This window comes from Trachypithecus francoisi, unplaced genomic scaffold (genome assembly GCF_009764315.1).
Source record: "Trachypithecus francoisi isolate TF-2019V2 unplaced genomic scaffold, Tfra_2.0 Lachesis_group12, whole genome shotgun sequence".
Taxonomy (NCBI): domain Eukaryota; kingdom Metazoa; phylum Chordata; class Mammalia; order Primates; family Cercopithecidae; genus Trachypithecus; species Trachypithecus francoisi.
Window position 1 is genome coordinate 92,598,747 of NW_022681457.1, and position 9,727 is coordinate 92,608,473.

General features: G+C 55.4%; 2 protein-coding genes and 1 long non-coding RNA gene across 4 annotated transcripts; 1 reads left to right on the plus strand and 2 right to left on the minus strand.

Moving 5' to 3' along the window:
• Window positions 1–78: 78 nt before the first annotated feature.
• Window positions 79–3,166, minus strand: IQCC (IQ motif containing C). Its single transcript, XM_033227302.1, is given in 6 exon segments — window positions 79–1,197; window positions 1,199–1,519; window positions 1,639–1,757; window positions 1,999–2,251; window positions 2,464–2,607; window positions 3,038–3,166. Coding segments are annotated over 6 exon segments (1,434 nt in total). The 5' UTR covers window positions 3,125–3,166; the 3' UTR covers window positions 79–687.
• LOC117092957 lies at window positions 2,632–3,917 on the plus strand. The gene is made up of 3 exons (XR_004440980.1): window positions 2,632–2,646; window positions 3,068–3,269; window positions 3,392–3,917. It is a non-coding gene; the product is annotated as an uncharacterized LOC117092957 (long non-coding RNA).
• On the minus strand, window positions 3,343–8,317 carry CCDC28B (coiled-coil domain containing 28B). 2 transcript variants are annotated; one of them, XM_033227307.1, is made up of 6 exons: window positions 7,934–8,313; window positions 6,572–6,758; window positions 4,652–4,818; window positions 4,337–4,527; window positions 4,105–4,127; window positions 3,343–3,537 (listed from the first exon to the last, which is right to left on the minus strand). In XM_033227307.1, exons 1-6 carry the CDS (start codon window positions 8,043–8,045, stop codon window positions 3,483–3,485), a joined length of 735 nt encoding a protein of 244 aa, XP_033083198.1. In that variant the 5' UTR covers window positions 8,046–8,313; the 3' UTR covers window positions 3,343–3,482. The 2 variants fall into 2 exon arrangements, with proteins under 2 accessions (XP_033083198.1, XP_033083197.1); XM_033227306.1 differs by lacking the exons at window positions 3,343–3,537; window positions 4,105–4,127 and having other exon boundaries at window positions 4,175–4,527; window positions 7,934–8,317.
• Between the last annotated feature and the right edge of the window lie 1,410 nt (window positions 8,318–9,727).

Genomic DNA, 9,727 nt, shown 5'->3' on the forward strand with positions numbered 1-9,727 from the left:
ATGCCCCATGCCAGTGGAAGTGAACAGCAGGGCCCAGAGTCTGTCCTGGCCAGAAGAAGAAGATGAAAGCAGCCAGGCTCAGAATCTAAGAAAAAGCTTTATTCCCAACAGGTCTCCCATTCCACTTCCCCTAGGTAACTCCTTAGCCACAAATTTGTTTTGTTTTTTTGAGACCATGTCTCGCTCCATAGCCCAGGCTGGAGTGCAGTGGCATCATCTTGGCTCACTGCAACCTCTGCCTTCTGGGTTCAAGCGATTCTCCTGCCTCAGCCTCCCAAGTAGCTGGGACTACAGGCATGCACCACCATGCTTGGCTAATTTTTATATTTTTAGTTGAGATGGGTTTCATTTCACCATGTTGGTCAGGCTGGTCTGAAACTCCTGACCTCAGGTGATCCACTCGCCTTGGCCTCCCAAAGTGCTGGGATTACAGGCATGAGTCACTGCGCCCAGCCCCTTATCAACAAATTTGGATTGAGTCACAGGCAGAGGATTGAAAGCGTGTCCTTCCTGCTTCCCTATACTCATGCCAGCTCTCTACTCCAGCTTCTCTTGGCCCCACTAGCCACCAATGGCCAGGGGCAGGAGCAGAAGGCAGAGCTGGTCAGGGAGGTAGGATGAGGTCTTGTCTCACTGCCCTTTCATAGCATTCCCCTTTGGAACTTGATCTTCTCCTGGCTTCAGGGTCTAGCCAGGTGGTCCTGTTTTCCATGGCCTGCCCCTCCACTGTTCCTCTCCTGTACAGCCTGCTCCTGTAGAAGACAGGATCTCAGGTGACTTTGGTCTCCATGGTATAGTTCTCTGGTTTTTCTGTCCTTCATGACTAGGCTCATAGGAGGTTCCATCTCTGGAGCTTCTATCAGTGGGGATCTGGCCTTTGGGTGGTTTAGTCCTCCAGAGATCGAGGACACTATGCTCTGGCCCTGCCAAGGTCCCATCCCAGATGATGTGGTCCTCTGAGAGGCCCAACTCTTGTGTCCTGGCTGTTCGGCAGTCAGGCTCTTTGTGATCTAGTTTTCTGGGAGACGTCTCCTTAATATCTGGGTCCTCATAGAGTGCAGACAGCTGTGTCCTGGACTTCCTAGGACAATGGTCCCTAGGTTTTAAGCCTCTGGGAAGCTGGTCCTCCAGGATTTTCATCTGTAGCAGGCATGTCCCTCCAAAGGTCTGTCTTCCATCATCTGGCCCTTTGGTGAGGCCTGTCCCCCAAGGCCTGGCTGTTTGATGGGGGTCCAGACCGGCTGTAGCATGGTTCTCTGCACTTAGCCCCAGCAATGCTTTTTTGTGTAGTGGCCAAACATCCTGGGGATCTGTGGGGTGATTTGACCCTCTGACAGGAGTCATTCTCCTGTTCTAGCTCTCCAGCGGTCCTGTCTCTGTAGGACTGGTCCTCCAGTGGTGCGCTGGGTTGTGACTGGTCCCTCTTACAGGTCTGTTCCCCATGTTCTGGGCACACGCCTGGCTCCTCTCTGATCAGGCCTGCCTCTGGGAATCTCAGTGTTTGTTTGAGAATTAGGTACTGTTGGGGGAGAGAACATACATTGTACCAAGTAGGCCTGCTTGGGCATGGCAGGAGGTCTCTCCCGAACCCCCACCCTTGACCCTAAATGTTCTGAAAGAGTTCCAGGTTAGTGTTACCTCCTTACGGCTATTGATGGCCTGTTGCAGCCACAGCAATTCCATGGCCAAGTGGCTGCGGTGGTACTGAAGTTCTTGAAGCTGAGGTTGGCTGTGGGGCAGTCTTGGATCTGTGGCTTCTGTGAAGGAGGGAAGAAAGGAAGGAGAAAACCTTGAGGGAGCAGACCCTGGGAAATGGCCTAGCCTTAGACTTTGGAAACTCCCTTCCCACCACTGCCCAACCATGTGATGGCCCTATTCCGGCAGAGGGAAGACGGGAAAGGGATGCAGCTTATCTAGCGTGAGCCTTTCACTCTTCAGATGGGGAGGCTGAGGCACAGTGAGGGTCAGGGGCTTGCCCTGATCTTGGCAAAGAGGTACCTGGATTCTCCATCCTTATCATGTCTCTGGTCTCCTCTTGGCTGGGTTTCCTGTTCTGCTCCATCTGAAGCCAGGAGCTGTGATCTCTGCAGACGCTTCCTTGATTTGCTGAGCTGTCTCCTGACTTCTTCAGCACCATCTCCTCCCAGGTGGCCTCTCCCTCAGAATCTTTCCCCGGGAAGTGGTTCCACAGCCCCTGCTCTGGATTTGCTACCCTGTTTCCTGCTTTCCAGGTCTGATGGGATTTCGCCTTCTGAGAAACAAGAGAGATGTGAGAGCCCTAGGGTTAAACCCTTCCAAGTAGCTGGGCACCACGATCTAGTAGATAAGTTGCTGAGGGTTAAGGAGTGGGGTGTGAGGAAGTGAGTCTACTGCCTCTTCCAGTGAGAAAAGCTTGTCACCGGGACACGGTGGGTTCCACCCTGCCCAAGTCCCTCCTTCCCTTCTCTCCTAGGTGTGTTCTACCTCTGGGAGGAATCGCGGCCTGGGAATGCGGCCCTCGGTCCACCGAAGCGTGCCCAGGTCGCCCTCGACCTCCCGTACAATCGCCTCATACTCAGCTCGCAGGCTCTGGAACTGGCGTCGGACCAAGAAGCCCCGGACGCAGGCCTGGTATGGAGAATGAGAGGAAAGAAGTCTCTTATCACGGTAAGAGAGGGGGCATCTCGGAGGACTGTCCTGGAGAGGTCGTCCCGGCGAATGCAGGAGGGGACCCGATGGCGGGGAAAGGATAGGTGGGCTGTGCGCTGGGACTCCGGGGGACTCAAGGGAGAATGCCGGACTGGATGCCCCTCCTCGCCTTAAGGCTCTTCCCGTTTCCCTGATCCCGCGCGAGCGTGTGGTGGGAGTGGGGGCGCGCAGGGCAGGGAGTCCGTGGGTCCCAGCTTTCCTCAGCGCGGTTGGGGACAGCCGGTATCTCCAGAGGTTGGCGCGCGGTTAGGGGACTGAACGTGGTAGCATCTCACTGGGAGGTCCAGGTACGAGACCCCATGATTTCCCTGAGGGAAAAATCCTGTGCACCCCGCGCCCGCCCTCGCACCTGCAATGCCGACACCTTCCGAACCAGCAGCTTTTCCTCCATGGGAGCCAACGGCCCTTCGGCCGGCGCGCCTGCGAAGTGCGTCATTAGTCGGCGTCGTTCCTGAGCATGCGCGGGCGTGGGCCCCGCCCCCGCTGTCCCCACGGCAACCTCTTCCAGTCCAGGTTAGAGGCGCACCTGCGTCGCCCCAGCCCCCGACTCCCCCTCCCACAGCCGCAATGTGAACTTGAAGGTACGCGGCGCTGGGCTGTCTCCGCGGAGGCCGGGAGGAAAGGCGCAAGGAGGGGAAGCAGGACACGGAGCCGCTTGCTTGCTTTCCGGTTTAATTCCATCCAACGCCCCCCTCCCGCATAGCACCTGGGGGGCCGCGGAACACCCGCCCGAGTCCGTAAAAAGTCACAGTTTGAAGAGAATGAGAGGGGCAGTGTGGGCCTGCGTGAGACACCTACGCAGCAGACTGCTCCTCAGGCTCGGCGTTCTCGGCCAGGTGGAGCTTCTGGCTGTGCCCGTCAAGGATCGTGGCGCTTTGGACCAGTCCTTCCTGCCACCCTGGTCTCCCATCCTGCAAAGGCTTAGTTCCTTCACCTGTGCAAAGGTCCGGGAACGAGGGTCTCGGCCGTCTGTGAACTGAGGTTGCAGTCCCCGCTTGCCCTCTCTCACCCCCTCTCTCTTCATCCAGATCGTGCAGGTCAGACACACGGGTGTGCACACACGCACTCGCGCTCTGTTCTCACTGAGGACCAGGTGAGGTGGTAGTGTAAATTAGTAAAAATAATTGTTCAATGCTGAAAGGATAGGAGGACATCACAAGCTTTGCCATGACTGCTATCAGCTAAAGTACTCACAAAGATTTTGATCAGTAGTAAAACATCCCCTGCAACCACTTTTCTTCTAATTTTGGGGAAATTCTAAATTCCTGTACCTGGGTTCGGGCAGTCTGTGGCTAAATCTGACAGGACTGCAAGAGGTGGGGAAGTTGGTTATGTGTGAATACTCCTGGAGGGCTGGGGAGGAGGAAACTGACCTCTCAGGAACACACACACAGAGGGGTTCCTTGGAAAGGATACATGGAATTACTTAGGTCTTCCAGCTGTCAACAAAGAGAAAAAGGGAGGCTTCTGTTAGGAGGGGAACCAGGCCAAATCCCCAGTGCTCTGGGGGCTATCTTCTGGGGAGGTTGAGGGGCCCAGAGCTCTTGGATCCATGCACTCCCACCTTTTCACCCAGGGCCCAGGAATGGCTTTGGGAGTATGTACCTCCTCCACCCCCAGGAACCAAAGCACCCAGACATGAACCCACATTGCTAAGCAGCTGGTCCAGGTTACGGTCAGCCATTGTCTTCTTCTGCTCCTCTGGCAGCCCCTCAGTGACCCCATCCTCTTCCTCTTCATCGTCCTCCTCCCCACACACATCCAGGCTGAAGTGCAGCCGGGCCAGCTTCTCCTGCATCTCCCGAACGTGCTCCAGCTGCTCAAAGGAGCACTCCTTCCCTGGAATGAAGCCCCTGGCTGAACCCTGGGAAAGATTCCTGGAACCCTGGTCCCAGCCATGCCCCGTGGACTGGGCCCTCCAGCCCTATCCACAGACCCGCTGAAACCAGCCCCCAGGACTCACCGAAGGCCTGCAGCCGGCCCGAGTGGAAATCATTGAGCAGGTTCAGGAGTCCCCCCTCCATCTCATAGACATCGGTCACCTCAGTCAGGAAGGAGTGCTGCAGGGGCGTGCCTGCAGAGCCGCTTCCACCTCCAGCCAGGACTGGGCGGCACTTCTCCTTGCCTACTCTGGATGGGGTGGACATGACCATGATCACAGGGTGGGGGGCAGTCAGGCACCTCCAGGCCTTTTGTGCCATCTACCTATGCACTAGTTTATCTGCCTATCTGCACTAACTCATCTGCCCATCTACTCACTAGCATAAATGGATAAGTTTATGGGCACTAGGAAGGGGTGAGGAGGTGTGAAGAGGTCAAAAAGAAGTCTTTTCTGCTAATAACAGCCAGAGCAGTGCCTGAAAGGGGGTCCCTGGGTTCCTGTCTGAGTGCCTCACTCATTTGTTCTATGACCCTGAGGGAGTCACTTATCCTCCCTAGTCTTCAGTGTATGTAGAGACAGCTACTCCCTTATTGTCACCAGGGCTATCTTACCTCCTCCCAAAATATCCTTCTGTCCCTCTTCTTTTTTTTTTTTTTTTTTTGTTTCTTTTGAGACAGAGTCTCTGTTGCCCAGGCTGGAGTGCAGTGGCACGATCTCGGCTCACTGCAACCTCGGCTCCTGGGTTCAAGTGATTCTCTTGCCTCAGCCTCCCGAGTAGCTGGGATTATAGGCACCCGCCACTACACCCTGCTAATTTTTTTTATTTTTAGTAGAGATGGGGTTTCACCATGTTGGCCAGGCTGGTCTCGAACTCCTGACCTCAGGTCATCCACCTGCCTTGGCCTCCCAGAGTACTAGGATTACAGGTATGAGCCACCACCCCCAGCCCTCTTCTTTTTTTTAATTAAATTTTTTTGTTTGTTTGAGACAGAGTCTCACTGTCACACAGGCTGGAGTGCAATGGCATAATCTTGGTTCACTGCAACCTCTGCCTTCCGGGTTCAAGCGATTCTCGTGCCTCAGTCTCCTGAGTAAATGGGATTATAGGTGCCCACCACCACGCCCTGCTAATTTGTGTATTTTTAATAGAGACGAAGTTTCACCATGTTGACCAGGCTGGTCTCAAACTCCTGACTTCAGGTGATCTGCCTGCCTCGGCCTCCCCAAGTGCTGGGATTACAGGCGTGAGCTACCATGCCCAGCCAACCCTCTTCTATTTAAAAACTGTTTTAAACAAAAACAAAAATACATAGAAAACAAGCCAAACCAATAAACCGAAAAAACTGTCTGAAAATTTCCACTGCTCTCAGGATAAAATTGAATGCCCCTGCCAGTCTGGCCCTCCTGCCTTCCCAGTTGCCTTTCCTGCTACTCTCCCCACAGCCTTGAGCTTCATGCCTCTTGGGCAACACAGGAAAACACAGTGGTCTTATTTGGAACAACTGGAGAAACAATACATTGTATTTAGTGGGGAAGAAACACGGACACATTATAAGGCAGCATGCAAACTCCCAATCATAAAAAAAATTCAACAGATAATTCAAATTGTGCCCCCAGGTATTCCCTCACCATTTCCTGTCCCCTGATACTCCAGGGCCCCCAAACCACCTGTGGTTCCTGAAACCTTTCAGGTAATGGCTTTCTTCCACATTTATACCAGGTAAGCCTCTCAGCGTGGAACATTCACTTTCTGGCAGAATTGCTCACTCCATCCTCTGAGGCGCATCCTCACGCTATGTGATCCCAGGGACCCACCTGGCCCTTTTGCCACACAGCTGAGGGTAGGGACTGGGTCTGAGTGAGCTCTGAGTGCTCAGGGGCCTGCTCCAGAAAGGCATCAAGTATTGCTTAGGAACTAAAGGCAGAGGCCCCCCTTGCCTTCCTCTCTACAGTGCAACCCAGAGTTGGGTCCCTCCTTCTTTGCTTCCCTTCTGTACCCACCTCTTGAACTTGGCCCGCTGCTTGGGGGATGGCAGATGAGGAAGTCCTAGGGCCAAGGAGCCGCTGTGGCTGGTAGGCACAGGGACCCTGCGTAGTGTGCCTGGGGCCTGGGCTGGCTGGGCCAGGCAGGGCTTGGGACTCCGTTTCTTCTTTTTGTCATCCATTGGGCGCTGGCTGGGCCTCAGGCCTAGGAGGGAAGCAACCCCACAAAGATAGCCAGGGGCAGAGTTAACCCTTTACCCAGAAATCCCTGAGAACTGCACCAGGGAAGGGACCTGGCACCTTCCAGCTTGTCCCCTCATCTGTACAGTAGGGGCAGAGCCAGATGCCATTGGCTGCTGCTGGGATCGTGTACACTTGAAGGACCTTCTAAGGCCCACCCTAATTCCCCTTAAGCCTGAAAATCTAGGCCCCTCCTGAAAGGGTGGGACCAGACACAAGTATCTTGGCGCTACTGGGGCTTCCTGTCCCCGTGGCTGGGGGGCAGGGCTGGCAGAGGAAATGTAGTGGGAGACAGGACAGAGGTGAGCTGCAGATTAGGGGTGTCTTAACTAAGCCCCATTCTATTTATTAGTGGCCTAAGCAGATACTGACAAACGCTGTCAGTATGGGAGGGGGACAAGGTGCGGGTGGGGGCGTCTGGGAAGGCCCCAGAGTCTGGGTAGTTGTAGGAGAAGCCGCGGAACACAGGGCAGGGTTCATTGTGGGTTTCCCCCACATAGACACCGGCATCCCTCCTTTCCCACCCACCCCCAACCGAAAACATTAGGGACTCCCAGAAGTTCCCCCGGGTGTGCTTCCTTCCAGCTGCTTCATTTTTCCCGGTCGGAAAGTCCCTGCTGGGCTTCAGCTGCAGCCAGGGTGGGCTGGGTGGTCGGCCCCTGGCTGCCTGGGCCTCCGACAAAGGCTGTGCCTGTGGCTAGGCTGCTCCGCGGTCCCCGGTCCAGCCCCGCCCCCCAAGCCTCTGGTCGGCTGGGGTCCCCTCCTCTGGGGGTCTCACTCCAGGCTGCTGCTACCAAGCCTAACTCCGAATTCTGGGACTGGGGGTGGCGGTGGGGATGGGTGGCGCTGAAGCATTTACACTGGCACATAGGTGGCTGGCACCGACGGGGTCTGCGAGTGTGGGGACGGGAGACGGGAGCGCATCGTTTGCCTCTCCCTGCAGCAGTCTGACCCAATTAGGGACTTGATAGAGCCTGTGCTCCCCAGGAGCGGCTGGGGCGACCGGGGATCTATTTCCCACGCCCGGGCTCCAAAGCCATGTGCCAAACTCATCGCTCAGCTCTGGAGCCGCGCACGAAGACCGAGCGTCAGACCCGCGTCATTCCGCCCCCGCCCTCACTTTCTCAGGGGGCTACTGACCTGGAGGTTTGGGGTCTCGAGGATGCTTCGGTGCAAGGTCCCTCCGCCCTCCGCCCTCTCCTCCCGGGAACACCACCGGGTGAAAGCTAAGCTGGAGGGAGTTCATTTGCATTTAAAGAGAAAGTGACCGTCTCCTTAGCTCGGAGGGGTGAGAAGGGAGGAGCATCCCCGCGTCTGCTAAGCCGTTCCTCTCACTCGACCTCACCTCCCCGCCTGAACCTAGGGGACCCTGTCAGTTGTGTGATGGCTATTTTAAAAAGATTTTCCCTTTCCCGGCAGTTTCAGAGAGAAGCTACAGTTCCTTACAAAATGGTGGTGGCTTTGTCAGAAAGTGGGTGGGGCGGGGGAGAGGAGAGACAGAGAGAGAGAGAGGAGAGAGGAGAGGAGGAGAGAGAGAGAGAGAGGAGAGGAGAGAGAGAGAGAGAGAGAGGAGAGAGAGAGGAGAGAGAGAGAGAGAGAGAATGTAAGCATAGAAAAAGCACAAGCAGCAACAGCAGCAGCATCAGGAAGACACTTCGAGCAAAGACAGCCATCAATGGAGTGAGTCCAGTGCCCTGTTGAGCACTTTACATACATTTCATCCCTGTAACAACCCTTAAGGAAGATACCAGTGTCATTCCCCATTCTACTGAAAGTAAGCAACAGTCTTTTGAAGGCAAACCCCTTTTCCCTACAATGCCAGACGGTTTTCTCTGGTAGGTGGTGGGGGCTGTATTTTGCTGCAGATGAAGTGACAAGAGTCCTCCCCACCCCCCAGGCCCTGGAGACAGGTGTGGGGAGCACCAGGTCATAGGGAAGACCACGCCATTCCCTGGCACTTGACTCCAGTCCTCAGGGAAACCTGAGCGCTTGATGGAGGCTAACCCAGTGTGGCTTCTGCTGCCTGCAGCCAGATCAATGGGGGCAGCTATTTAAAGCCCTGGCAGAGGCTCCTGGCACAGGTCCCCAGAGCAGCATCTGATACAACAGGAGAGAGGCTCATGTTTGGCTAGGCGGCTCAGCAGGCTCAAGTGAGCTGGCCCAGGGCAGTGCACACAGCCACCCAGCCCACCTTCCCCATCCCCGGGCAGGAGTGGCTTCCTGGGGTTGGGCCTCTGGCTGATGTGGGGAGCCATGGGCACTGCTCCTGAGGGCACCTGCTCAGGGCTTCTTCCTGGGTACTTCCAACACTCAGACCACTCCACAAGGGGAGAGAGTAATTCTGAACTTTTTCAATAACCAGGGGGCCAGACTGGGGACAACGGAAATCCCTCTCCTTCCCCACCGGAGCTGCTAGAGTAATGGTAATGGTAATGCTGCTGACAGAGGAAGCACCCCTGTGGTTCCCATCCTCAGCTGCTTCACTGGGGGGGGTCAGAAACCTCCTTATCAGAGCTGCTTTGCTTGGAATCTCCAAGAGTTGGGGCGGCACCCGCCTAACCCTCCAGAGGATCTGCGACTGGAAATAACATGGCCAGCACAGAAAACATGTATCAGGACCCAGCTAGAAGGGTCAGAGGCTCTGCTAGGACTGTCACAGCCAGTGTGGACACATCTATTTATGGACGCCTGGAGAGAAGGGCACGTGGGTTGTCTCTGCTATTTCCTGGACATTCAGCACATATCATCCTTTGTGCCAGACCAACCCAGGACCCAAAGAGAACAGGGTGCTGGGTGAGGCCACCAGAATATCTCCCATACTGGAGTCCCAGGCTTGAGGTGGGTAAATGAGGGGTGTAAAAACTGAACAGAGAATGTGCTCTCCTTAAAGAATGCATACAATTAAGAGGCCCCTGTGCATTCCTTTGGGCAGGC

Excerpts from the sequence above, each read along its gene's own strand:
- CCDC28B (XM_033227306.1), bottom strand. The coding sequence starts at position 8,045 with ATGCAAATGAACTCCCTCCAGCTTAGCTTTCACCCGGTGGTGTTCCCG. Across the intron at positions 6,759-7,933 it reads TCGAGACCCCAAACCTCCAG|GCCTGAGGCCCAGCCAGCGC; the intron begins GTCAGTAGCCCC and ends CTTCCCTCCTAG. Across the intron at positions 4,819-6,571 it reads CAGCGGGCCAAGTTCAAGAG|AGTAGGCAAGGAGAAGTGCC; the intron begins GTGGGTACAGAA and ends CACCCCATCCAG.